This window comes from Aspergillus bombycis, assembly GCF_001792695.1.
Source record: "Aspergillus bombycis strain NRRL26010 chromosome Unknown contig00006, whole genome shotgun sequence".
Taxonomy (NCBI): Eukaryota; Fungi; Ascomycota; class Eurotiomycetes; order Eurotiales; family Aspergillaceae; genus Aspergillus; species Aspergillus bombycis.
Window position 1 is genome coordinate 26,631 of NW_019170008.1, and position 27,388 is coordinate 54,018.

At 50.7% G+C, this 27,388-nt stretch overlaps 11 protein-coding genes across 11 annotated transcripts; 4 read left to right on the top strand and 7 right to left on the bottom strand.

Moving 5' to 3' along the window:
• Positions 1 to 687: 687 nt before the first annotated feature.
• ABOM_001439 (uncharacterized protein) lies at positions 688 to 1,818 on the top strand (the record flags this gene model as incomplete). Its single annotated transcript, XM_022528569.1, has 3 exons — positions 688 to 964; positions 1,052 to 1,279; positions 1,346 to 1,818. 3 exons carry the CDS (start codon positions 688 to 690, stop codon positions 1,816 to 1,818), a joined length of 978 nt encoding a protein of 325 aa, XP_022393561.1.
• Positions 1,819 to 2,904: 1,086 nt separating this feature from the next.
• On the bottom strand, positions 2,905 to 4,178 carry ABOM_001440 (2,3-butanediol dehydrogenase; the record flags this gene model as incomplete). The annotated part of the gene is made up of 4 exons (XM_022528570.1): positions 2,905 to 3,059; positions 3,114 to 3,219; positions 3,278 to 3,969; positions 4,040 to 4,178. 4 exons carry the CDS (start codon positions 4,176 to 4,178, stop codon positions 2,905 to 2,907), a joined length of 1,092 nt encoding a protein of 363 aa, XP_022393620.1.
• Positions 4,179 to 4,753: 575 nt separating this feature from the next.
• ABOM_001441 (putative 2-hydroxyphytanoyl-CoA lyase) lies at positions 4,754 to 7,601 on the bottom strand (the record flags this gene model as incomplete). Its single annotated transcript, XM_022528571.1, has 6 exons — positions 4,754 to 5,860; positions 5,924 to 6,120; positions 6,184 to 6,416; positions 6,476 to 6,741; positions 7,220 to 7,499; positions 7,555 to 7,601. The coding sequence occupies 6 exons, from the start codon at positions 7,599 to 7,601 to the stop codon at positions 4,754 to 4,756; spliced, it is 2,130 nt and encodes a 709-aa protein (XP_022393621.1).
• A 147-nt stretch (positions 7,602 to 7,748) lies between these two features.
• Positions 7,749 to 8,531, bottom strand: ABOM_001442 (bZIP transcription factor; the record flags this gene model as incomplete). The annotated part of the gene is made up of 1 exon (XM_022528572.1): positions 7,749 to 8,531. One exon carries the CDS (start codon positions 8,529 to 8,531, stop codon positions 7,749 to 7,751), a length of 783 nt encoding a protein of 260 aa, XP_022393622.1.
• A 1,082-nt stretch (positions 8,532 to 9,613) lies between these two features.
• ABOM_001443 (uncharacterized protein) lies at positions 9,614 to 10,279 on the top strand (the record flags this gene model as incomplete). The annotated part of the gene is made up of 1 exon (XM_022528573.1): positions 9,614 to 10,279. The coding sequence occupies one exon, from the start codon at positions 9,614 to 9,616 to the stop codon at positions 10,277 to 10,279; it is 666 nt and encodes a 221-aa protein (XP_022393623.1).
• A 176-nt stretch (positions 10,280 to 10,455) lies between these two features.
• On the bottom strand, positions 10,456 to 11,385 carry ABOM_001444 (short-chain dehydrogenase; the record flags this gene model as incomplete). The annotated part of the gene is made up of 2 exons (XM_022528574.1): positions 10,456 to 11,267; positions 11,319 to 11,385. 2 exons carry the CDS (start codon positions 11,383 to 11,385, stop codon positions 10,456 to 10,458), a joined length of 879 nt encoding a protein of 292 aa, XP_022393616.1.
• Positions 11,386 to 12,211: 826 nt separating this feature from the next.
• Positions 12,212 to 13,330, bottom strand: ABOM_001445 (NAD-dependent epimerase/dehydratase family protein; the record flags this gene model as incomplete). Its single annotated transcript, XM_022528575.1, has 1 exon — positions 12,212 to 13,330. One exon carries the CDS (start codon positions 13,328 to 13,330, stop codon positions 12,212 to 12,214), a length of 1,119 nt encoding a protein of 372 aa, XP_022393617.1.
• Positions 13,331 to 14,375: 1,045 nt separating this feature from the next.
• Positions 14,376 to 15,428, top strand: ABOM_001446 (putative 1-aminocyclopropane-1-carboxylate deaminase; the record flags this gene model as incomplete). Its single annotated transcript, XM_022528576.1, has 1 exon — positions 14,376 to 15,428. One exon carries the CDS (start codon positions 14,376 to 14,378, stop codon positions 15,426 to 15,428), a length of 1,053 nt encoding a protein of 350 aa, XP_022393618.1.
• Positions 15,429 to 15,577: 149 nt separating this feature from the next.
• Positions 15,578 to 17,224, bottom strand: ABOM_001447 (inositol-3-phosphate synthase INO1; the record flags this gene model as incomplete). The annotated part of the gene is made up of 2 exons (XM_022528577.1): positions 15,578 to 16,475; positions 16,524 to 17,224. 2 exons carry the CDS (start codon positions 17,222 to 17,224, stop codon positions 15,578 to 15,580), a joined length of 1,599 nt encoding a protein of 532 aa, XP_022393619.1.
• A 3,488-nt stretch (positions 17,225 to 20,712) lies between these two features.
• Positions 20,713 to 23,124, top strand: ABOM_001448 (LIM domain protein; the record flags this gene model as incomplete). The annotated part of the gene is made up of 3 exons (XM_022528578.1): positions 20,713 to 20,821; positions 20,875 to 20,973; positions 21,029 to 23,124. 3 exons carry the CDS (start codon positions 20,713 to 20,715, stop codon positions 23,122 to 23,124), a joined length of 2,304 nt encoding a protein of 767 aa, XP_022393671.1.
• Positions 23,125 to 24,102: 978 nt separating this feature from the next.
• ABOM_001449 (short-chain dehydrogenase) lies at positions 24,103 to 27,268 on the bottom strand (the record flags this gene model as incomplete). Its single annotated transcript, XM_022528579.1, has 6 exons — positions 24,103 to 25,133; positions 25,609 to 25,656; positions 25,741 to 26,287; positions 26,346 to 26,504; positions 26,623 to 27,132; positions 27,209 to 27,268. The coding sequence occupies 6 exons, from the start codon at positions 27,266 to 27,268 to the stop codon at positions 24,103 to 24,105; spliced, it is 2,355 nt and encodes a 784-aa protein (XP_022393672.1).
• Positions 27,269 to 27,388: the final 120 nt, after the last annotated feature.

The window sequence follows — 27,388 nt, forward strand, 5'->3', positions numbered from 1 at the left end:
CGGGGATCCATGTACATACGTGCTATCATTCCACAGACCGCGGTTGACAGCGAATTCCCCTGTTGGCCTCGGAGGATGACACACTAGCTCCATACTCGGATGACGATGGATCCACAGACTCCCGCGGAAAACGGGGATAATTAAGCATTGTGCGACACCCAGCGCCATGTTTCAGCTGCAGCATAAGCCACTTATAAATAAATCACAAGGAGGTTCTGAACCGGGCAGTGAGGAAGAATAGCAACGTCGACAACGGCTACCGAGGATCCGATAAGGCTGTGCTCTTCCATAAAAACATCAGATTCAAATCAGCTCATTCGAGAATGGATCAACGTCGTATTCCACCCAACCAATGACACCAGAAGAGCCCCCAACGCCAAGAAAGGGCTCGAGAAAGCCCCATATCTTGATTGGCTCCATCGTGAATAGACACTTTATGCTGCGCCTCAGCCGTGTAGGTGGAGATTCTCCGTCTCCACCCTGAAACCCTCACTCGCCGTAGGGTCGCGCGGGTCGTGGAGCCAACTGTTATTCTCACACTGAACTAAATAACTCGCTGGAGCCCAATGAAAGTCACAAGATGATCGACATCTATTACGAATTCGCAATCCCAATCTCACTTCCAGCCCGCCGTCGCGGACTTTTCACGACAACAACACCCCCTAGGCCATATCCTATGTATACATAATGACCTGGCCATCATCCTGGACGACGAGGATCCTCCTCGGACTTCTAGCCGTCACATATATTTTTACGCCCGTATATTCTCTAGCCACGATTGAAAAGTCGAAATGCATCAAGAACTGCGGAACCACCCGGAAAACGTCCGCCGATGACCTCGTCTGTCCGGATTCAGCGTACAATAACACCCAGAAAGGGAGGACCGTGAAGGATTGTCTGTTATGTCAAAGCACTGGGACGGCATATATCAACGATGAGAGAAACGACATCTATACCTTTTTAGGTACGTGGTCGGATAGCGTGCACATCATCCTGTCCACGTCTTTTAATGAGCCCTTTGGCATCATATCAGTTTCTAATCGGACAATAGCTACTCAAAAATACACGGTTCAGACCTGCCTCTTCGACCGCAATGGCTCCATATCAGGCTGCCAAAATGAATGTACTCCCCTACAAAGCGTGTACAAGACCAACTGGTACGGCGGCAGCAATTTCACCCCGATTTATACGTATTGCGACGACGCCGGGTTCCAGCAGTACGCCGATAAATGTGAATCCTGCTTACGCGGTAAAAACGGGACTTATATTCTTGGGAATTGTGAGTTGATCTAGTGTCCCGGACTTGGACATATACAGGCGATCTAACAACGAATCAATAATCTAGTCATCGACAACATGGTCTCAGCTTGTACGAATAAGCCGAATGCCTCAGAAGGCGAAATCGTCACCCTCCGGCAGCCCATCTTCCAGGTTCCTGCGTCGGAAGCGGTGCCCGACGAAAGAGATTCCTCGGAGGGCTTGTCAACGGGTGCGAAAGCGGGTATCGGTGTTGGTGCGGGTGTTGGCGGACTTCTGATTGTGGGGGCTTTGGTCTGGTTTTTCTGTATCAGGAGGAGGTCGAAGAAGGTCGATGCCCATCAGTATGAGCGACCCTGGCAGCAGCAGAATCCGGATGCATTGTCGCCTGATCCGCGGAGTGGGCCACCGAGTGAGATGCCCGCCGACGCGGTTGTGAAGGGCCCGACTGAGTTAGAGGGGGAAGATAATACAAAGGTAAAAGTGGGCTCGGGAGGTAATGAAGGTGAGCATGGAAAGGATAAGAAAGAGAGGCCAACAGAGCTCGTGGAATTACCATAATGCAATAATAAGATACTGTTGGGACTGAACTCAAAAGGGGGATTGTATCTGTATATATGGGCTACAATTTGGCATTGTCTATGCATCGGATTTAGAGAACAGGTCTAGGCGACTAATATAGACCAGAGGAGTAACATAGCACCTGCAGAAAAGACACATCAAAGAGAATTTTATTGAATAATATTACTACAAGTTAGGATTACATTCAAGATAGGATGTTCTACATGAACTGTAAGACATCACGAATATGGGGAAGACGGCGTTCCTGGGCTAAACCCTGTAAATATTGGTTATATAAGGTAATGGTAATTCAGCTTGGAAAGAAGTGAATATTCATGATTTCGTAGGAATAACAACTATCCACAAGGGTTGAAGACTACGGGATGGGACAACTGATTCCTGTGATGTCCATGTCGACACGACAGTTCTTGCCTTCCAGTTCCATAGCAACACAGTACATTGTCCTCAATGAGCCTTTACCCCGAGAAGGGCAAATGAGATATGCCGTTCGCATTGAGCTGAGTTAGAGTGTTACAGGGCTTGTTGACTGGACCATCAAGTTTCCGGTGTGGGTTTACCTCAATGATGATACCGACAACGTAGTGTGGACACGAATTGAACTATCTTGGGGGCATACTGTCCTTCCAGTGTATGGAGTATAACAGCATTTTAATACACGAGTCTGTCCTGCAATTCATTGGCGTCAGCAACATAGCTCCGCCGATGCTGAATCTTCTATCTATAGTCGATAATATAGAGTAGATAAATAGTCGCAGGATATACTCCCTATTCCTACCATTTCGAATTTGGGTGGCACGCCTGTTCTCACATTGAATCTCTGGAATGGGGTCCGACCACGTACTGTATTCTCATTCAATTATTTCCTATTCTTCTTGCGCCGCCCCCCTCTCGTCAACCTAGCGACCATGGTTTATATACTCCGTATCAAAGTAATTGCTCATTTCAGAAACACTATTACACTGGAACGCCTGAAATATTGGCGATAGAGCCCATCACGTTACCGTGGCCAACTTGGAAACATTGTGAATAGACCATAACTAGCCAAGTCAATACCCACGGTAGCAGCTAAAGTGTCGGCTTCGTCGGTGGCAGTTCTCCTGCCGTCGCCACAATTTTAATATGCTCATCTGCGTTCTGGAGGAGCGTTCTGAAGCCCTTGTCCACGAGCTCTTCTAACGCAATCCGCCGTGTTATCATGCGCTCCACTCCCGCAAACTTGCCTATGACCTAGTCAGTCCAGCGAGATATAGCACGCACATGGTTGACATTCATACCTTCAACGAATGCAGTTACAGTGGCCTTGAAGTCCGCATCATCATATGCCAGGAAAGCCTTGTATGTCAATTCCTTGAACATAAAGTACTGAACGGGGAGGGAGATCTGCACCATCGATCAGCGGGATAGAACACGAAGCGATATGGTATCAAGAAAGCCATACTGGAGATTTCGGCACCGCCAGATTTATGTATAGACCGTGGAAGCGGAGGCCGTCAGATGCGGCTTCTAGTCCTTGCTGGGATCCTGCGCAATCAAAGACCATCCCCACACCACTTCCATTCGTGAGGTTCTTACACTCCGAACCAACATTGACCTCGATCGGGTCAAATGTCGCCTGCACCAGGTCTTGAAGAAACTCTCTACGGCGACGGGCGGTCTCAGAGACGTAGATCCTATCTGCGCCCCATGCTCTTAACACGAAGACTATAGCTACACCAACTGGGCCACCGCCTACGACTAAAATGGGCAGGCCCTTGAAGTCCTGGACGCCAGAGCATCTCACGCCGTGCCAGGCCACAGCGAGAGGCTCGATAAGGGTGGCTGTGGCCATGTCGATATTATCAGGGATCGGATGCAGCATAGCCGGCGGCACGGCAACTTTCTCAGAGAAGCCGCCCCCTCCTCCAGAGAGACCTAGGAAGCCCAAGGATTGGCAGCAATTCGTGACAGAAGAAGTACATGCCGTGCAGGATGAGCAATAGAACCGAGGATCGATGATGACTGCCTGTCCGGGAGAAAGTGAAGATGTCAATGGCGCTTGAATAATACGCCCAGAGACCTCATGGCCAAGGGTTACGGGGAGAATATCACCAGTTAGTGGGTGCGGACCGGCGTGGGGTATTGCCATGGGCCCTTGGAATTAGTTAGTCCTATGTGGATGTCGAATAATCGAGGGTGGCAATCAATATGGCCCTGTACTTACCGTGGACATATTCGTTGAGGTCGCTCCCACATATCCCGCACCACTCGACTTGAACTAGGGCCTTTTCATCTGATGCTTCGGGGGCATTGACCTCCTCGATGCGGATGTCTTCGGATGCGTAGAATCGTGCTGCTTTCATCTTGGCCGGTTGTATGTTAACTGCTTTTCTTAAAATCAAGGCGTCCTAATCATAGGCTATTGGAAGTTAAATATGTTCAATCCACATTAGCAATACGCGTATCGATGGCATTATCACTAAGAGTCTCTCCTTCCAGGAATAACTGAAACTAGGCTAACCCAAGATTTATCTCGGCCCTCGGCCACAAATGGTTGTACAAGCATGGTCTTGATGATTTTGGCTAATCGGATAGCCGAACCCCAGATTCTATGCGGAGACTGCAACCTTGACTGACAAAGCGGTCCTGACATAGTCTGCTGCAGGCCAATGAGGTCAGTTGGTCTACACAACCACGTACTCTAGGGTTATCTTCATGATGTATGACAAATTATTACTGATGCAATTAGTTAATAGATGGCTAAAGATTTGTACTACCGTGTGGTCAAGCTGGGAAAGGTTATAGAGCAGAGCAATGTTAATAGCCTTAACTGAATGAAGCCAGTATAATGAACCACATCAGAGAATAATTCCATAGTGCCCTGTGACACCGACTTGACCACCATACCACGATTTCAAAAAGGCCAGCCTACATATTCTCAAGATTTATAGTATGCTCTGGGAACGTTGTCATAATATGGAACGACCACCATCCCCGGCTCGTCAGTTTGGCCCACCATGGAGACAGTAACAGGATGAGTAGGCTTATCATCCACGACCAGTTCGATACAACTTGGCCCATTTTGGTCCAACAATCCCGCCAACGCAGGAGTCACATCACTGATTGCCTGTAGCTTCACACTAGCATTTCCCAGTGCCTTCGCCACAAGGCTGTAATCCGTGACAGGGCTCAAATGGCTGACAGGACGTGTAGGAGTCTTGGTACCATAGATCAAGTCCTGTCCATTGGAACTCATTCCCCAGCAGTGGTTGTTGACTACAATCGTCATAATATTCAGATCGTGTCGTTTGTAAGTATCCAGATCCATAAAATGGAATCCCGCGGATCCGTCTCCGTGCAGATTAATGACCCTCCGATCAGGGCATGCAACGGCTGCTCCGAGGGCATATCCAAAGCCGTTGCCTAAGAATCCAAGGCCCCCGGACGATTTCACTATTGCGCTGGGCGAGCAGCGAGATATCACATTAGATGCCCAAAGCGGCGCTTCGCCACCATCAAGGATGACAATGCTTTCCTTTGGGACTGAGCTTAAGACATGCTTCAGCGCGTGGTATGGATGGAGGCGTCCTGACGGCTGGACTTCTGGTTCTTGTTCATAAGGCGAAGCCAAATCTTTAAGACTGAGAATGTTATTCACCCACTGAGTGTCCACAAAGCCCTGAAATGGGGTGGTATCATAATGACGATTCAACGCAGCAGCGAACTGGGTAACATCACTAATAGCGCCTAGGTCAACCGGAAGTGTCCTGCCAATTTCCGCACCGTCCACATCTACTTGGACTAGCTTGCAGTCTTTCTCGGGTATAACCGCACCAGATCGACCACCAAGGAACATTCCGGTCCTGGCACCGAGGAGCAAGATGAGATCTGGCTGCTGCATACCAAGGCGCGGTAGAAGGGCAAGGATGCTGCTGGGCCCTCCATTCAAGGAGAACTGCGAGGGGATGAAAGATATTTTGCACTTCATTGTATCGAAAATTGGAATTCCACAAGTTTCCGATAGCTTCATGAGACTCTCTCCTGCCTTGTTCACGTTACATTTGCATGGTTAGCACAAAATCTGCAAATGTTATTAATAATTCTGTACCTCTTTTGAATTGCCTCCTGTTCCGATGATAATCAAAGGTCTTTTTGCAGCGTTCAACAGTTCCGCTGTCCCATCAATAGCCGCAGTGTGTGGACCAGGTCCATATGGGAAGGGTGAAGAAACCGACCCCCATGATATGAGAGGTTTATGTACAGGCGTGAATAACACATCGATCGGGAAGTCAAGAAGCACAGGGCCTATATCCGGTAAACATCCGAATTACGAAATGGCTTAAGGGCAATAGGGTTGAAAAGGCCTACCAGGAGCTCCAGAGATTGCAACTCCGATAGCATGCTTGACGATTCGCGGAGTATCCTCGGGGTTCGTCATCCGGTAAGCAAACTTTGTTAGCGGACGAGAGACAACGACCTGGTCAATTATTCCCTGAAGGGAATTGTTCTCCAAATCGCGAGTTGGCGGCGAGGATGTTATGCAAAGAATTGGTGACCGATCGGCCAGAGCCGTCGCCAGACCAGGGATACCGTTGGAGAAGCTTTTGAATGAGGTCAGTTCGCGTCACTCAAAGGTCGACCGGAGGATTGAGATGCGCACCCGCTGTTGGCCGTAATAAAACAAACGCCAATCTTCTTGGAGAATTTGGCGTAGCTTTCCGCTGCCTGGACAGCAACTGTCTCGTGTCGGGTATCGATCAACCGGATCTGAGAAGCTTCACAACCCTGGAGAAATGCATCAAGATGCCCACCATGTAGGCCAAAGGCTACCTCGACTCCGAGGTGTTTGAGTGTCTGCGCGAGGAGATCACCGCCATTTAGCTCCCCTCCGTTGTCGTTCAGCGGAAACCCAGTCATTGTGTGACACTATTTGTATGATATACCCGAGTAAGTTGCGTTGAACCTGACGTCCTGTAAAACTGTAGCCTCTGTGCTCAAGTATAAGTAGTTACTCCTATTCCTCGGAATATCTTCGGCTCATACCCGAGGCAAGGATGGCAATGCGGAGATAGAACAGAGAAGCTGACTTCGCCAAGCTGACTTCGCAAGACTGACAAAGTGCAGCTGACACAAGGGATGCCGATGATGCATTCGATCATTGGCAGGTGCTACATGCAGATATACCCACAGTGCATACTGCGGAGAAGTGACCAAGTCACCTTGGGTTGAAGGTGGGAGTATGTACTATTGCTATGATACTTAAGATAAGATTCGTCGTATAGACGTTGGCTACCTCTTTAACAGACGCTATCGCAGGCAGCAAGAGCAAAATTCAACCTAGTCAATAGCCAGCAGCCGTCCCTGCTTCGATAAACCCATTTGGATCCAGAGAGCTCATTAGCACAGTTGTCGAAGCATGCAGGCGCCCTTCTAGTGACGACATTGGTCCGTTCGCAACAAGCATCTTGAGCGCAGGATTCGAACGAAATTGCCATGACTTTAAGTCGTAATAAACGTTGTTGAATTCCATCGAAAATTGGAACTTGTGCTTTTCTTCGTTGTACCTGTAGGCATCTCGAAGCTGGTATGGCCAACTCAGTTGAATTTCTGCTGCATAATGTGCCGCTGCTGCTTCAGGAGTATGGGAGGTTTCGGAGGCGATTAAGTGGTCGCGGAGGTTTGGCCTAATCTCTGATCAGTACGCAACATTGAAGAAGGTTCCTACCTTCTAATTCTTACCACACGAAAAAGTCGATAATACACGCATGAGTAACAAGGGTTTGCATGGTGCTAGTGTTACGCACTACTTAGCTTCATATTGACGCAGGAGGGCTGGTACGTACGTGGGGAACATGAATGACGGAATCTGGCCAGTGGAGTGCTCTGCGGATCCTTTTTTCGACTACTCAGGGTTACAAGCGATACGCAAATAGTTACTTGTTGCGACCCACCATTAGCATGGATCGCATTAAGCGCAGGATGGCCAGACGCTCCACGGCGCCAGCGCGGTGAAATAGTCCTTGATCTAGAGCTCTGAGAAAGTTCCAACCATGGTCGAGTGGTTTATCCTGCTTAACAGCATCCCACCCGTGTAAGATAGCCCGAATAGCCAAGTCATCGTCATCATCGGCGGAAGTGGTCAGTGCTCCAGCACTGAGTACGTGAACTAGAGACTCATTAACTACCTGAAAGTAGTTCACTTGCCCATCCCCACAGGCGAGAGTGCCATATGGTGAATGAAAACTCGTTAGCCTATTATCGTTGAGGAATTGACTGCCACGGCTCGTACTGGGAGAGATATCTCCTGGCTCGAATGTGGATTCCATCTGTATCTTGCGATTATTGAGTCCTTCTGCCGATTCATCTTTGCTAGCTACGGGCGGCCAGCTGTTTTGTATCTCCGGGGAATCTTTATGCACGGTCTCGACGATAGCGGGTGATCTGGATGAGGGTGTGCCAAGGGCAGTATGTAGGACCTCATTGGCTTGCCGTATAGCCCGTTTCAGTTGTTCGATCTCCAGCTGCTTTTCTTGCAGTTTCTGTACCAGACTTTGTTCAGAACCTTTCTGGGACGCCTCGGTAAGCTCTTCCACAGTGGTCTCGAGATGACTGATATACGCCTTGACACGTTCTCGGTGGTTCCTCTGGGCTCTGCGGTCCGTAATACGTTTCCGATCGACCTTAGCAGTGGCCCGTTGATTACCGGATGTACTCATGGTGTATATTGCTAGAATGAGCTCAACTTGTTCCACTATCTGGAGAAGTCTGGAGGTGGTTATCGACGATCCTTCTCCGCACTTCACCCTGTCACGTGGAATCTGGGGTGAGGGGGTGTGGGGCCTGGAGATCACCTCAATTAATGTCGTATATATTCAGTTGCTCTAGGTGTGGGGAACAATCGTACCATAGTGGAGAGATTGAGGTGGTCTAAGAATCCCTCTCCGACGCTGCCGATGCGCCATCTGCGTCACTAGATGAATACGATTCACCCATATATACTCGGCATCCTTCTGATCTCCCTAACACCTGCTCTAGCGGAATGGCTGTTTTCAGGCAGCTATGTGGAAATGGCAAAGCAAACCCACGTTCTGATGGCGGTGACAGTCGACATGTACCACTCAGCGTGGTAGAAAACCATCAATGGCCAGCCACAGTCTACTATCTTGTTCAGGTGTCAACATCAGTTACGGGTGCATCGCTGATGGTAGCGCTCGAAGGGGACATGTTTCTCTCTTGTTACCACATTGCGAGACCTTGAATGCGGGTTAATCATATATACTCGGCATTACCCCACTTCAGTTGCTAGATCTTGGGAATAGCTTCTGTGAGTGAGTAGTGGGGAAGCATTCCGTCGTACCAGAGCAGGCGGGAGCAGGACTACGAAAGAATGCTACACTGTTGCAGGATTATGAAGACTCTGACAGCCCACACCCAGGGGTTTGGTGTCCTTCGACCTTGTCTAGCTATAGTGGTAATCCGGGTTTGAGCGACTTTTACTAGCACACAGCGTAGTCAAAGTCCATGATGCAGGCATCAAGGCACCAAGGCACCAATATCCGCGCGGGAAGAGCCGAACCGATGACCGGATTGGGCGTTGCTATTGCTACATCGTCAGCCCTAAGTTAGCAATAGTTCTCGCTCACTTTGGGTCAGATGGGGAAGACGGATGAAGCGGGTATCCGTAATACAGACTAATCGAGTTCTATGAGTTGCTGGTCCTCAAGGTCAGGTGACTTGCTCAGGAGAAGTAACACTGAAAATTTCTGTTGCCTTTTCGTCACTAGCTTAGGACAACATCATGGCTCATGGACTCTTCCGGCTCAGCAGCGGCCTCTACACCGGGCTCGCTGTGCTTCTGCTCCTCGCGTGGACGTTGACAGCACTCACTTTCACCGCCCTCAACGTACTCAATAGTAAAAGCTCCTACCTCGAAGTCATCGCGTCGACCAGTCTCCTTACCTTTCTCATCTGCCGTCTCCTCGTTGCTTCAAGTCCGTCAAATCGCCAAGATGATACTATTGCTCGATTGATTGCGTCTGCAGACTATGGATCGCGTCGAGGCGCTGTTGTACTGTTCAGCTTGTGCTGCACATGGCTGTACGAGCTGCTTAACCAGGCGGTGTTGTTGTTTTTTATGACGATCTTTGGGAGTGTCATGGCTACCGCTATATACAATGATGCATTCACAGACAACGTGGTGGATAGCGACGAGAGTACAACGGCTGTTTCCGTCGAGATGGACAAATTTGAGGATATGGTCGGCTTCAATCCGACGCAGATGTTTAAATTGATTCCGCCGCGGCTGTTGGTTTATTTTGTCGGACTGGTGTGGTTGAACTTTCTGAGCTTGGGAGCTTATGTGCTGGGTCATGCGGCGGTATCGTTGAAGAAGTTGTTGAGTTCGTCGGTAGCTGTGAGGAGGGACGGTAAGGTTGGCGAGAAAGGGCTGGTTGCTGAGCAGTAGATCGTGTGTATGGCAACTGTCGTTCTTCCGTATAAGGAAGTCGATATAGAAGCTTCAAATTAACAACATTCAGAGTAGGCTAGACCGAGTCGGCTACCTCGAAGTAATGCTTAGCATACAAACTCCCCTGGATACTTATAGTGATATTTGCACGAGAATAATATTTCACTAACATGCTAACTACCTCCCATTGCTTGCGCGTCCGGCCATTTTCTGGAGGACTTCATCCTCACTAACAGGGACCCCAAGTATACTTTTTGCCGCACTGAGGAGCCCCCCTCTGTCTTGTCAATCTCCTTATATTTACCCTCCCAACTGTAAATTAAATGGCCATTCCTCTCAGAGTCAGTAAAAAGAAACACCACACTTCTCGCCACGACCTCTGGGCCTTGTGCAATCACGCCCAGCGACGCAAGGAAATCAGCAGAAACAAGACCACTTGCCGTCCACGACGGTGCAATGGCATTCACCCGGACACTCGGGGGTAGTTGACCGACCAGGCCACGCATCAGGCCCAAGACACCATGCTTGGCTGTGGCGTAATCAGGAGCGCCGAAGGTCTGGAATGACGACGCGGAAGCCGTGAGGACAATACTTCCAGTGACTACCCCGTTATGCTGTCCTACGAACTTCGTGAAGTAGTGAACTGCCAGTCTGGTCGTGTATATCACCCCATTCAGGTTGACGTTGAGCACCTGCATGTCTGGGGGCTCGAGCTCGCCGTTTTCGTCCAGCGTTTCTTCCAGAAAACCCGCCCTTGGGGCAATGCCGGCGTTGGCGAAGACGTGGTCTATTCGCCCGAACGCTTCTACGGCTTGGTTGAACAGGTTTCGCAGGCTGTCCCAGGAGGTGGCGTCCGCTGTTACAAACTTCAGGCTCTTGAGGCTCGACAAGTCATCCGGAGCGGGGTTGAGGTCTCCGATGACTACTTTTGCTCCTAGTTGGAGACATAATTCGGCAGTCGCTCTACCAATGCCCGAGGAGCCGCCTATCTTAGGTTATGAGTCTTGTTGCATGTATAATTTCGGGATAAGCGAACCTGTAATCAAAATGACTTTGTCTTTAATGGTTACTAGCGCTCCGTCAGGAATCTTTAGGCTAGCCATCGCAAGAAGCAATCTTTGACTCGAGTCGCTATGTCGAAGATGGCGGGGATTTCACCTAGCAGGTCAAATGCACTCTTTTTATATTTTAAGTAAAGATTTTTATCTGGCCAACAGCCAACTTGGTCCGTTCAGCATTCTTAATTCAGCAGTGTCAGTTTGGCTGTGTGACGTGTCAGTTCAGCTTGGTCAGTTGCGATGATTATATCCAAGCATGGCCGAATTAGTAACTGCACCAGAAAAGTTAACTTTAACTAACTAGTCAACTATTTTGTCTTTTGCATAGGTCAGAAGTATGTCGCTCAAGTCGGAAGGAGCTGCCTTTGACCTGTCATCTCGCTAGATGCTGTACCCTCTATCAACTTAGTATATTTCAGATCACTGGCTGCTTATTGCCCTATGCCCGGGACAATTTAAAGCCCCAGGCCAGTGAATTATCCGGCCAATATACGAAGTAATGTAGGTTAATCTTGTTTTATGGGTTCCTTTCCGCGTATCTATCTTAGTTAGATCTCCAACCGGTGTACTCTATTGTTGACTGGCGTGCTCCCCGGTCCGGTTCTTGCTGGATTTTTACTTCCTGTGGTTGTTGGTCCCAAACTATATTGAGCATATTCATGTCAGCTACTCCATTAATTAGTATATCTACTGTATATCTACTTCAAAACCAGTGTCCAGCTACAGGCTAGTCTACTGCCACGAACTAAGATTATCCAGAGTAGCAGTGTGGCACTGCATAAATCAAGTAACATATCACACATGATCCAATGGCACCGTCCCAGCTGGTGGCGATGCTGCAATACCACGGGGCTCTAAAAGAGCCACCATCTTACTTGCCTACACAGGCCTCTAGAGTATCCAGCCCGTTCCCACTCTGCAGCAACTCAAGCGCATCTACATACTCCTGCCTCCAGGCCTCTTCCAGTCTCGTCGGGCTCCAACCGAGCAACCTATTGGCCACGGTACCCTTCATCTTCTTATGGCCTGCAAATGCTCGCTCAGTGACACCCAAAAGCCCCGCCATGAGCTCATCGGCGACCTCTTGAAGCCCCACCAAGCGGATCTCCTTTTCCTTGGGCGTACCCTCACGAGGCAGAGCACCCGCCCCAAAGGCAGTGTCCAGACACTCCTGCATAATCTGAGTCACAAGGACACGCTTAACCGCAGGGAAAACAACCCCATTCTTCCCACTGGGAATATATCCGACACCCCGGTCCCCCCGCTCAAGAATAGCACGGACTAGAAGGACAAAGACATCAGCCAGATCCTCCACATGCACCCAGTCAAAGTTAGCCGTGTCGTTCAACTTAAACCCATGTCCGTGGCGGAGGACATAGCGCATGGTGACTATGTGGACGAGGCCCTGGGTGTTGAAAAGCCCGCGACCCATCCCGAAGATGCACGGCGCGTTTACACTGACAGCCTGCACGCCTGTCTCTTCAGCGGCGACGAGTACGCCCACCTCCGTTGTTCTCTGGGAGTACGGATCACGGACGTCCTCGCTCCTAAGGAACTCGTAGATGGCGTTGCCGTCCGCGTCGTCCCATTCTCTGTCCGGGTAGGCCGTCTGCGTCAATGGACGGTCTGAGAGATTCGTGCACCCGGAGATCTGTATAAGCCATGGGACTGGCGTGCCTGGTCTGATCCGCCGGGCGAGGCCGTCGATGAGCGCTTTTGTGCCGTCTGCGATAAACCCCGTTCCGGCGTTGATGATGATGTCGTAGTCGGCGGCTGTGTCGGCGGCGAATTGCAGGTCGGTGAATCCTGTCCAGAGAATCGGCTTGACACGATCTCCATAGGTACGGCTGAGCTTCTCGGCAGCGGTATTGCTTCGCACGAGGAGATCGATGGTTAAGTCTTTGATGCTTGTTGCTGGGCTCTTGACGAGGTGGTCGAGGACGGTGCCGCCGATGTAGCCGGTGGCTCCGGTGAGGAGGATTTTGGTCATGGTGTTTCGTTTCTTTGCAATACTGATATGGCGATGAATGTTACTGAATCATACGGTGCTCTTCATGTCAACAGGGGTAAACGTGTCCAACGGTGGCGGTGTTTTGGACTATCTCTTTAGTATCGATTAGTGCCCTTGGCTTTCCTTCTGGATATAGTGCCTCCTCGGTTCGTTTGACCATTGTAAGTCCTCGGTATTCGAGTATTATTAATCTTCCTTTGTGTTACAATTGAATATAAGAGATGGGATATTATTGAAGATTCTCAAACTATCGTTGCTGAGTGGAAAGGTCGGGATAGGAATCGGATATGTGTGCTCTGAAATTGTAAATATATAACTACGTGAGAACATCGGCATGCAACAACATTAACAGTTTGATCTTGTGTAGAACTGAAACCGCGATGGCAGTAAATATTTACTCTCTTATTATTATCTCCCTAAATACCAATTACCAAGTTCACCGCGCGAGAAGGAATCTAGGGCTGGAAAATCATCCCACCTCACGGCAGGCATGCTATCGGCAAGGTATCCGACGACCAACTTTCATCCACGACGTGACACATACCCTATATATAGAACTAAAACCGCCTTATCCAACATAAGAAGAGTAGAAAGAAGTCAAATTCGTACGTAACGTATCTAACCGATCAACATCAACAGGACAATCAATTATCTTATCGTCCCCCAGACGTAGCTGAAGATCCGTCGGAGCAAAGATAACGGACAACCTCCGATATCTCATGTGCGGGGACGAACAGCTTCCCCTCAGACTTAGCACGATAGACTATAGCCCAGGCTGCAAGACAACCATGATTCGGGAGCGATCCTGACAGGTACTCCGAATTGGAGAAGGAGGGGTACGTATACATGCCTGTCCTATGGGCCGGCTACAACTCGCTATATAAATAGACGATACTTATCTCTACATCTACCGACAGTTCTATATATTCCTCCTCGCTGCATTTGGAGACTCTACACCAACACAGACTATAGTGTCACCGACCTTGCCATCAACCACACACCAAAAGAGAGAAAACCAACCAAAATGCCTGACATCCCGCTCCCTCCCCCCTTCGCCGACATCCCCCGAACCCCCCTAACCCTAGGCCCCTCGCCCATCCACCCCCTTCCCCGAATAACCTCCTCCCTGGGCCAAAAGGCGACCATCTACGCCAAACGTGATGACCTCAACTCTGGCCTCGCCTATGGGGGCAACAAAACCCGGAAACTCGAGTACCTGGCCGCCGAGGCACTGGCCCAGAACGCCACGACGCTGATTTCCATTGGCGGCGTGCAAAGCAACCACACGCGACAGGTTGCGGCGGTCGCGGCGCGACTGGGGCTTAAGGCGCGGCTGGTCCAGGAGCATTGGGTGGACTGGGAGGATCCCGGGTATGATGTTGTGGGGAATATCCAGTTGAGCCGGCTGATGGGGGCGGATGTGCAGATGGAGGATGCCGGGTTTGGGATTGAGCATAAGGAGACGCTGAAGAACCTCAGGGAGGAGTGTGAGGCGAATGGCGAGCGGCCGTATTATATCCCTGCCGGGGCGTCGGATCATCCGCTGGGTGGATTGGGGTTTGCGAGGTGGGCATTTGAGGTCCGGGAGCAGGAGCGGGAGTTGGGGGTTGTCTTTGATGATGTTGTGGTTTGTGCGGTTACGGGGTCGACGATGGCGGGGATGGTGGCCGGGTTCAAGTTGATTGAGAAGTTGTATCCCGGGGAGAAGAAGAAGAGGGTGATTGGCATCGATGGGTCGGCGAAGCCAGTGGAGACGAAGGCGCAGGTGTTGCGGATTGCGAGGAACACGGCGGTGAAGATTGGATTGAAGGAAGAGGATATCACCGAGGACGATGTGATTTTGAATGAGGACTATCATGCGGGCACTTACGGCATTCCCGACAAGGGGACGTGGGAGGCCATTGAGTATGCGGCGCGCATGGAGGCGTTCATCACGGATCCGGTCTACGAGGGCAAGAGTTTTGCCGGGATGGTGGACTTGATCAAGAAAGGAGAGATTACGGGGAATGTGCTGTATGCGCATTTGGGTGGGCAGTTGGCACTCAACGCGTATTCGCGCATTGGGGACACCCAATAGGGGAAAAGTGATGATGTTAAAACACTACGAATTAGAATACATGCATCTACAAATTGACTACAGGGGATGAGTTTGTAAGATGGCGGAATCAGTCTGCATTCAAAGAGTGACTATAGTTGGAGAATGTGTGGTAATGCGGTATCAGATACCTAGAACAGCTTGTGCTCCAAGGTCATGTCCGATTCGGGCTGGAGGCCAACGCAGGCGCGGAAGATGTTGGTCAGGGCATTGCGCTGCTTGTTGAGAGAGTTGACGACGGGAGTTCCCGGGGGTGTCAGAGGAGCCTTGAGCATGTAGCTCAGCACACTGAGCACGCTGTGGAAGCCCTTGTAGTCGGCTGCCTCATCGGGCTTCCAGCTGACGCGGGTCATCATCTCGGCAAGCACAACCAAGTCGATGATGAGGGGAGAAGCCAGCAAGGAGTCCTCACAGATGTTGAACAAGCTGATGGTCTGGTGACCGCCCATGAAGATCTCAGCGTAGTACTCATCCAGAGCACGCTTGTTGTCACCCACGGCCGGCATGTACTTGATCACCACAGTGTGGTCCGGATGCTCATCCTTCTCGTAAAGGATGTGGTTGGCAGCAACCATGTCATCGACCACGTTGGACTTGGAGATCTCCTTGGAGCGGAACTGCTTCTGGGAGCTCAGGTTCTTGCCGTCGTTGTTGCCCAGGTGGTTGTAGCTGGCGATGGAGGTAAGCTTGATACCGGCGTTGATGAGGAAGTCTACGAGAGCCGACTTCATCTTGGTCTGGCCCGACTTGAAGTCGTCTCCGCCGATGAAGGCCTTGTGCTTCTCGGCCAGCTCAAGGGCACCGGGGACAAAGGTGTTCTGGGGAGAACCGTTGATGAAAGGAGTGTTCTCCAAGATACAGGCGACCGCGAAGACGGTGGACGGGGCAACTTCCTCGTGGCCAGTCTTGATCGAGTTGAGGAGGTTGTCGGCGGTGTCATTGACACCGGGCACGATGTCGGCGTACCGCTCTGTATTGGCAGTCCACATGACAATCACCTTGTCCAGCCCGTGCTGAGCCTTGAAGTCCCTGTTGCTGTTAGCGGAGTGAACGTGAGCGCAGGTTATAGGAACTCACCGGATGTCTTGCTGAATCTTCTCCACGTGAGCCCAGCAAGCCTTGGTTCCCTCGAGGACGTTGTCGGCACGGTCCTCCTGGTTGGCAGCAATGAAGTCGGGGTAGTAGATGCTGGGCAACGGCTTCATCTCGGCCATCTCCTTGCGGACCAACTGCTTCAGAGAGGGCTCGAGGACCTGGGCCCGGTCCATGGCATCGGCGATGTTCATGCTGCTGATGTCCCATCCACCAATGGCGAGATCATTGGGGTGGACCATTGGCAGCATGTCATGGAAGGGAATGTTAATTTCCTCACCGGTCTTGGGGTCAGTTCCCAGCTTGACGGTCGAGCTCATGACAACAGATCCATAGTAGTTGGCAGCACGCATGCCCTCACGGGTCTCCCACTGGAGGCCGCGGCGGTTGGCAATCATACCGGCCGTCACAGTGGAACCGTTGTTACCACCCCAACCGACCATCATCATACCAACTTTGCCCACTTTGCGGTCGACCTTAAAGTGGTAGGTGGTTGCCTTGGGAGTAGCAACCAACTTGTTGTCGGCGGTACGAGTAATGTCGGTGGTATGGTAGGCATACTTGCTCTTGATCTCATTGTCGGTGTACTCGACGTTGGGGGAATTGACGGTAAACAAAGGCGAGGATTCAGCCGACCCGTTCACGGCGCCATTGGCAGCAACATCCGAATTAGCGTGGGGAGCCATTGCGTTCACAGAGCAGACAATTGACTAGGATGGCGAAAGTGGGATGTTGAGTGAATTATTTAATGGGTGTGTAATTCGTAGGCCGATGTCCCTCCACGAGAGGATGAGCGCCGGCCGTTGAACGGGTGGTGACGCCTGCCATTGGAGTTAGTTCGAGCACCTATGCAATGCGAGGAGAATGTCTCCTTGTTCTCTACCAAGAGACGAGCTCTAGGAGGACATGATTGCGGGGAGACTTACGAGTTAAGAAGTGTGCCGAAAATTTTGGCGGTTTTGGCGAGTACGCCTGGAAGACAGTGATCTCAAAGAATTGAGAAAGTGAGCTTGATACGAAACGAAGAGAGTTACGAAGTGAATGGGGAGAAAGACCAGCGGAGGAAATGTGCACGGGAGAGTATTTAAGGGAGAGAGCGGGACAGTTGAGTCCGGAGTCACGGGCGTCCCTCCTCCGCACCCGCACCCGGCATTTTCCCTCCCCAACGTCCAAGAAGGATTAGCTCTACTTAGTCCAGTCTTCCTTGCCGATTTAACTTTCTAAGCGACCAAAAAGAACAAGCGGTCAAGATTAGATTGATGGACGAACAAGTGGACGAGTGGAATGAATTGTCTGCCCCTCCATGATCCCTCCCAGGCCGTTGATCCCTGCCATTGAGTTGTCTCTACCCTACAGACTCGAACAAAGGAACATGCATGTTGTAGGGACGCATACTGGGGATGTTATGCACAACATTGGATGGTCTAGTGCATCAAGACCTCACGTTGTGGTGGTGCTGTCGTCCACGATTCGGTGTCCACATTTCATGACTTCCTCTCCACTCGGAATGGTTGCCTAACGTTTTTTGGTTCGCTCGGCTAACCGCTTGATGATGCAGGTCCGTCATGTTTACTCCACCGATCCCTGTCAACGCTCAGGCTAGAATTTGGCCAACACGCACCGTTGAAGAGAAAAGACAGTCCCAATGGGTTGGTTTATAGGCCATACCTATGAAAAAGACAACGCCCTTTCTTCTTTGATGCTCCTGCCCATGACATGTGATTTTCCTCCGCCGGAGAGACTCAGGGCACCGAATGGTCTGCGCGTTTTCCATTGTGGGTGGGGCATTCCGCAGGGACCGCTAAGGGCGGCCTCGCCAGAAAAAAGTGACTGGGCCAGTCATTCAGTTCAGGACAATTCATCACCAAGAAAATGGGGAGAATATGCGAGTTGCCCGAAATCACGAAGAACTCAACTCCTGGGATCCATGGAGTGCGCCCGTCGCTGCATTTTGAGGACAACTCATCCCCCTGACGTTGCGGTGAGCGGAAAGCTCGGCACGGCGTCCCATGGTTGCGATATTACCCCTGATTCAGCGACCGCACATTTGCTGTTTGCGGAGCGGCCTTCCAAGTGGGTAAAGGTATAACCTGATCCTTCCCCAGCGACGTTCTCTGGGCTTCTCAGGGCTCGAGATAGATTGGCTGCTATTCAGCGCACCTTCTCTTCGCACAAAGTGCTCGGTACCAAATTCTTTCTCATTGATGATGCTTTGTTCTAATAGAGTAGACTACAATGACGCAAGGGACACGTCGAGGACAGCGACGGTAGTGCTTAGTCAAGCTAGCTGAACTTTCTCCCAGCGACCACCGAATCCAAATCTCTCGGATGACCTGTCCAAGTTTGTCAACGTTGGCTCTTTGAGGAATTGTCTTTGAAGACTGACGGGCGCACCACTGCATGGTTCTTTGACTAGCGTTGCGACTATTGTTCGAATACTAATTCTAGAAAACACGATGCTATTTCGGGCTCTACCCCCGTTTCAAGCCAACGTTCCGCACCATTGCCTGAAACGAAGACCAAAGATTGGGGGTCTGAACCGGGGCGCAAATCATCGAAGTTTGAGAGTGAGACCACCGGGTGTAAAGTTGCAAATATTAGATAAGAGTTTCCCACCGCTGGGGGCCCGCTCCATGATCCATGGTACAGGCAGACTGGTGTGTCCCAGGTTGAATGATTCGCATCTCGTTGTCGCGTGGCTTGGTCTGCCTCAAAGAATGGGCAACGACTATCGAAGTTTGAGTGGTTATCATTCCATCATGATGAGCGAGTGAGCCATGGTGCAGGGATCGTTGATCTACACAGATGAGAATGAGGAGATCCTAGGGGACCGACCGGGAGGCGTCTGTCTCGCCCAAGATAGAAACCACTATCCGGCCTGGGTTCCAATTGACAAGCCATAGTATGTTGGCCGGAGAATTTTCATCGACTCAGAAGAGGAATTGTGTCTTATGACAGGTCTGAATGGGGTTTTGTGCACCATGGGGAATGCCTCGACAAACTCTGGCCCCTTACTGGAAAAACCTCCGGACTTTTCTCCAACCAATGGGGTCTGGGTAGCTTATCTTCTACGCTGGAGTCCTACGATTTGGATTATGGAATCGCCCGGGTGTAGTTGGACACGATTGAAGTCGTCCAGCAAGGGGAAGGGGATTCGATGATGACATCGGGGAAGGGTATAAAGCAAAGTTTAAAAATGGTCATCATGAAAGTAATAATAGTAATAAGAAATGCAACAACAGCAACAATAACAATAACAATGATTGGGACGGGCGCGTGCACTTCCCACAGGAGCCAAGATCAGGAAGGAAACGGGGCGATCAAATGACAATGACAAGAGGGTGTGCTGCTCCGTAGTAGTGTTATGGGTCACGGTCGTTGCCCCTGAGGAAGATCTGCGTTGGTTCAGGGGTTTCAAAAGTATATGTTCGTACGGTCAGCGTGGTGACATGCAGCATCACGTCAGACTGGACATGGTCAAAACTCCGCTCGGAAAGGGGGCGAGGGAGAGGTGAAGGATGTAACGTTATATTAAAACGAAATTGAGATCAATATTGATTGATTGTATGTTAGTTCGGGGCCGACCGTCAGCAACAGATAGAATTTCAATAGATTAAGTCGAAATTGATATCCATAGTATCTGTACGCTGTATTATCGAAAGTCGATACTCCGTCACAAAGAACGCGTGTTGCCCTGGGCTCGCCGTCAGTGACCAATCCCGTGACTCGTGGCCCAGCCCACCTCCTAAAGTGGACACACGACTAAACCGTCTTGGATCGCCAGACACACGAGGAGTTTCTGCCGCCGAAAAAGAAAAAAAAAAGTAGAAAAAAAAGAGTAGCGTCTCCACTCTCATTGCTACTATTCTTGTCTAAGTTTGGTTCATTTGTTAGTTCGTTCGTTATCCTCTCGCTCTTATTCATAAAACCACCCTCCGCCAGCACTAACAAGTCTCCCATGATTTTCTAACTGAGTTTAGTCCCTGTATTTCAGCTGGTGTGTTGTGTGGTGTTGATTCCTGGGGTTGAATACTACTAGTAGTAGCACCCGGCGACTCGTTATGAGCAGCAAAGACGCACCATCCACAATCCACTCACAGAACCGTCCCTTCGACCCTTTTCTATGATTTAATTGTCGTGTAACGGTTCTCGGGACGCCCTCGTACCGGTTAACATGGCTGCGACCATGAATATGGGCTTGTTGCCCACCATCAAATGCTCCAATTGTGGAATGAATGTCGAGATTTCGGCAATGGGTGACCATGTCTGCGCACCTATGTCCGGTATTATCTCGCCTCGAGGATCCAGCAGTTCATGCCACTGACCGTTTCAATAGTATCTTCAACACCCCCTCCGCCACCACCGAAACATCACAGTCCATCGAAAAGTATAGGGAGATCAGGCATCCCCCCACCGATTGATCCTTCCAAAGCCAGTGCGTTCATCAGTGACAACTAGTATATCCCCAGAACTATGAGTAACCCCAATAGATCGACCATTTATGCGTCTGGAAGCTGTGATCAGCAACAAGGGCAATATTACCCCGTTTCCAGATGGCCAGCAATCCCCACCTCGCCAGTTACTACGGAGCCAAACGTCTCCTCTCCCCTCTCAACCACGATCTCCAGATCAGGATGAGATCCCGACCTTTCCCCTTCCACGGTCCATGTCTCAAAAAACATCAAAGCACATGGTGCCTCTTGACAACCCGTACAAGGCGCTGCCAATTCCGGCTGGCGATACGGGTACGACAGGACAGAGTATTCGCTTACCTTTAGGCGAGCAAGCGGTAGCACCGCCGCCACCGTTGCCCAAGGACGACGTTGCAGGGCCGCTCCCAACCTTTCACAAATATAGCTACTCCACTGAAAGCAAAAGCAGTTACCGAACTTCTGTCGCAAGCTCCCGCTATGATTCCAGACGATCGACATCAGTGTCAATGGGGCGGCCGTCCTATGGTAGCTTGGCGCATCAGTATAAATTTCTACAGGATGCTCCACCAGTGCCATCTACATTCCCCAGCAAGCTGTTACGTGATTCAACTGCGACCACGTTCTCAGAAGCAAGTATGTCTCACGGCGAGATCAAACCTGACCTGGATAGCCATAAGCGCCATGGCAGTGGTAACCTCAATCCGTCTATGGAGCGCACCAGCGACAAGGCGGACAACCAGGAGGATAAGCCAGGTGCTCTCCGTGCATCATCCCTTACCAACTCGGACCGTCTAAGCAGTAACCGCGGGTCCGCTGAGCTGTTCTTTAGAAGCCCTACTCCAAGTTCCCATGGAACGCCGTCGGAAATTCCTGACCTTTCCCAGGAGCAGTCAACCTCTCCTGCAGACATGCAGGGTATTGAATACAAAGCTTACAGGAGCCCGGGTCTCCCTCATCTCCAACCGCCTGGGCAGGAGCTTGGCGACGGCGATGGGCTTACTCCCGCACCGAGGAAGAATTCGGATGCCATCAGCGAAGCTGGTATTTCAATCACTAATTTTGCTCGGGAGTTGGGCCTAGATACTACGGATAGTGCGGTGGACAGCTCGACAGCTTCCTCGGATTCATCACCCAGTGATACACGAAGCGGTACCTCTTTCTCAAGCATTGGATCAGATATCAGTATGTCAAAGCGCAACCCGTCCGATCAAGGCGAACTAGGCACCTTAGTGGAGGACCTACAGAAGCAGAATGGCAAGAATACAATGATGTCAATGACAGGCTCAGACACTCTCGAGCCTCCTCGGATGCCGCAACATCTTTTCAGTCCAGACTCTCCAACTGATCCCGCCATCAGCATGGGAAGTGTGTCCCTTCTTCGTGATAAGCCCATGCAGAAACCGGCAAAGGACGATCAGCCGGAGCCCCCCGCAACGATTAGTCCCATCACTGAACGGCCTGGCCGTGCAGCCCCCCGCCCAAAGGGCCCTTGCCGCGGCTGCGGTGAGATGATTGTCGGGAAATCTGTCTCATCCGCAGATGGCCGTCTTACGGGCCGGTATCACCGGGCATGCTTTGTGTGCTATGATTGCAAAACCCCTTTCCAAACGGCCGACTTTTACGTCATGGATGACCTTCCATATTGTGCGCAGCACTACCACCAGCGCAATGACTCGCTGTGCCATACATGCCACTCAGGCATCGAGGGACAGTATCTGGAGACAATCGAGCAACGGGGCCATGGGCCAGCCGATCGTTTCAAGTTCCATCCAGACTGTCTCACATGCCGCACCTGCCAAGTTGCACTGAAAGGGGAATACTTCGAATGGAATGGCCAGGTGTACTGTGAGCGTGATGCCCGCAGAGCCGCGGCTTTACCACCACCACCACCTCGCTTCCAGCGTCCAGGCCCGGGATTATATCCGCCGGGACCGCCACCCCATGTGCGTCAACCCTCGCGCGGCTATCCCCGTCCTCCACCTCCCGGATATGCAGCACGCCCCAGATCACCACGTCCTGGCCCACCTGGCCCACCTGGACCCCCAACAACCCGTCTGCCGCCACCAAGCTCATTCGACGGGCCGTACGGAATGACACCCGATGGCGGCCGGCGATTCCCAGAGCGGAGAACCACCAGATTAATGATGATATGATTTGAAAATCCTGCTCCGATGAGCAGTGCCAGTTATATATTACTTTCATATTCAGCTCACAGGGTGGCAGAGCTACTATTTCCCCTCATTCCCTGTCTATACGTGTTGGAGTATCGTGTTTTTCTGTTCCGTCTATATTCAGGCTGCTTTATACCCTTTGTTTCTTGTTGATATTGTATCTTATGGTGTTCTTGTCTCTGTTTTAACACCCGCCTGGGCTGGATATTTGATGCGCATGGATGTTTCTCCTACATAATGTTTGATATAATGCTGGCCATATACAAGACCCTGGCTGGCGACCTGATGTGACTAGAACCGTTGATGATATCAATATATTGGCTCTAGCCTATCGAGATACAGATAATAGTGTATTCGGTAAATTCGTAAACATTTCTCCAATGGGTATTTGTCTTATAGAAAGTACATTTAGTATCCTGGATTCGAATATCATCACTAGCGTAACATGTTCATATTTGCTCTTGCCAAAGCACACGGAGGACAATAGACAGCCGACAGGATGACCGTCAAAGCTCCACTGAAATGAGAAGTTTAACGTTAAGTCCGCTTTCCTTGTAGGCCGACACTCCCATGTGCACTGGGGGGTGGCGTGGTACCTCCGGGATGGCAGCTATGAATACAATGTATCTGGAAATTACGTATTGGAAAAAGTAACAGCATGTAGGATACTCCAAGACGTCGGTTATATGTATATCTATACTTAATTTATCTTGCCGAAAGCAACCACCGAGATCGAAAGCTGGTAAGTAGCAAGACTAACATGGATAATAGACCTAACAAAGTGATGCTATCTTGATGGAAATGTGTGATACCGCGTCCTGGCGCATCCCACGAGTTTCAGATGTTTTAGTAGTCTTGATCTGGTATCTTCACGATCCCTGAACATCGACATGATACCCAATAGTATTGGGTGATCACTGTACCCGGAGCTAGAAAATGCTCTCACCCAGCATCCACTGTTCAATAGTTAAACTCCTGACCAACAAGCTTCTCACTCAACTTCCACAACCTCTCTGCATCAGCCTTACTCGTAGCCCACGAGTAGACCTCCTCCTTATCCGGATCCGCAACATGGCAATCACTCAAGAAGGCACCGTTGTTTCCCACAATGCCGGTATCGAACGCAGCAAAAACATGCGTCGCCACGCCCTGATCCAAGTCCTTGAACTTCAGCTCTGCCATACCCCACATCCACTTATTACCATAGACGTTATCCATTTCCGTCAGATCCGCAGCAAAGGAGACCAGGTCGTCCTTCCCGTGAGCCGAGAGGTTCGTGAAACTGGTACCGGGACACATGGGAAAGGCGAGAAGACCGCGGTACCCGAGTCTTTCGGCAAGTGCGAGGCCCATCAGGGCATTGGCCGTCTTCGACTGGCCGTACGACAACCACCGCTGGTAGGTCTTGCCCTCGTTGAAGTTATAGTCCGACCAGCGGATATGACCGACGCGGTGCACGCCACTGGAGATGAGGACCACGCGTGGGGCTGGCGAGGCCAGGATCTTCCCCATGATGAGATTCGTGAAGAGGAAGTGGCTGAGGTGGTTTGTTTGGAACTGGCTCTCGAATCCATCTTCGGTTAGTTTGTAAGGTACGGCCATGATGCCGGCGTTGTTGACCAGGACGTCGATGTGAGGCACGTCGGCCCAGGCATTGAGGGTCTCGGCTGCTTTGCGGACGTCGTTGAACGAGAGTAGGTTAAGCTCGAGGGGCTTGACCTCAATGCGTGGGTGCGTGCTGTGCAGCTCGTCGATGAGGAGCTGCATCTTGGGGATGGAGCGACCGGCTAGGATAAACATGGCCGGCTGTGCGACGGCGACTTGTTTGACAAAGCTTTCACCAAGGCTTCCAGGGGAGACACCCGTGATCAAAATGGTTTTGCCGGAGATGTGAGGGCTGTAGTGACGGACAAGATCACTGGCCCTCGTCTCCGCATTGCAAGTGGGTGCCATGGTTGTCAGTGTGGCTAAGGACAAAGGCTTTTGGAAAGCTGTCGATGTATGGTTGTTAAGGAGATGGAACAGGGAGAATTGAAGAGAGGATCTGCGAATACAAAGCACATAAGGAGTCTCTGTGCCCCTTTTATATGTATTGCATACGCCTGTCGGCCCTAGGCGAGGAGGGTTGTTGGTGTACATGCCCACGGCTCCTGGTGCAACCTCCGACTCCCGACAGGACTCATGTGGGCTGCTGCACCCAAGCTTGCCAAACCAAATCTGGGTCTTGGTGCGAGGAATTCATCATGATCTCCATACTATATACGGCCCTTTGTTAATTGTGCTGTGGGTCCGGAACCAAACCATTTTAGGTGCTTCGTGCGAAGGAATATCGACATGATTCCCATTGAAGTTAGGCAGTCGTATACATGAATAAGAATTTTTTTCCCTGGGCCAATAATCATAATCTATGTATTAACGTGGCTTTACCAGCGGCGTAGGTCGCCAGGCCAAGTCCGCTCCTCTCACCGATGAATCGAAGCTTCTCTTGGAGCCAGGCTTTCTTCTCCTCTCCGGCTAACGAAGAGAATAAGAGAACTACCATAGGGAAGAACACGCCAAACGATCGATAAGCTACTCCTGTGTCATGCGCTTCCATACCGGCTGCGCTGCTGAAGTCAAGAACAGCGCAAATATCATCGCAAGTTTGTTCAAGGATTACTATAAGCCCTTCATGCGGGAACCGCTGATGGTCGACGAGGGTATGGCGAGCGGTAATCCCCACATGCTCCTTCTCTTCCGCTTCAAGGGCTATTTTCAAGCCCAGGACCAGCTCCATGATGTGATATCTGATGGTTCGATATAGACTCCTCGCAATTGCCTCTGTGGTTTGGGTAGAGACCTCAATCAGGTCATTGAATGCGGTTGGCTGTTGCTGACCTGCACTGGAGGAGCACCGAATACTTGTGGCTACGGCTTCGAGATCATAGCTAATGCTAATCCCATCCTTAATTAGTTTCAGGAGCGTGTCCGTTTTAGATGTGGAATTCTCTAGTCCAGTGAGTCGAAGTCGAGCCCGCCTCTTAAACTGTACCGCCCGATGAAGAATTGGCTCTAGAAGGGGACTATCCATCCACGGAGTCGTGAATTCCTCCAAGGCCGACCACTTCGAGTCACCGGACTCGTGATTCACAAACATACCCATGAACTGAATATCCATGTCAGTTATTTCTTAGCCATGAATGGGGTCAGATATGGATACGTACACAAATGTAAGAGAAGAAGGCGAAGATGCGCTTATCCAGGTCCGAATTCCGGCACCTCTCAGCACGCCATCGAAGGAGTAGCAATGCTCCGCGGAAATGGATATGGCAGCGGAAGTCAACATCAGACATCATTGTCTCTAGGGACTCTGGCACGATCGTCTAGCCAATCTGATTAGTATGGGGGGCATCTGTGTAGCTCTACTGGCAATGTATACATTAAGGGAGGAGTATAACAGCTGATAACACAGGACCAAACAGGAGGAATTGGATACCTTACCTCAAAGAGCGAGAGCGTAAGTAGAGTCACGAGGACAGAATCATCAGCAGTCATAACCTGATCGTTCAGTGCAGAGTTAAGCGCCGTAATTGCCTTACCGTAGTGCCACCTGGCCCGAACCATCAATTCGGACTGGTGACGTTGGCGAGCTAAGCTAGCCAAGGTAACGGCATGGAATGCTTCCTGACAGCACATGAATGAGCTGTCGGTATAAAATCTCGGGAGAAGGTTGAAGAACGTAAAGCCCGAGTCAGCTGCATAATCCCTGTAGAAATGGTTCCAGCTGTGGATCTCGGTAGGGAGGTGAACTCCACGCGGGATACTGGTGACTGCCCGTCTCTCAACCTGCTCACATCTTCTCGCTCGTAGGCATTTCTCCACCCGCAGCTGCACCTTCTTCTCGGCGAAAGCATTCTGCACGCGAAGCAAGACGTCCCAGGCCTCCGGGTAGCCGGGACAGGTACGTCCGCCATCCGTACAACGCTGACAGTGTGGCTTTTGTAAATCGCACTAGATTGAAATAGTTAGCTACACCTAGCTAACAAGTCTTTGGGGTTAAGGGGACGTCTCAGAGGAGTTACCGCACCTTGACTCGGCGTTGGCGACACATGAAACAACACTTTGATCGCTTGCCCGCGTTGACCATTTTGAAAAGGAAGCTTTTTATGGTATTTCAATCGGTTCACTAGCTTCTAAGCCAGAGCAGTATCACTTAATAGAAAGTGAGTTACACGGGTAGTGTACAAAGCCTAGTTTTGGTGGAGGT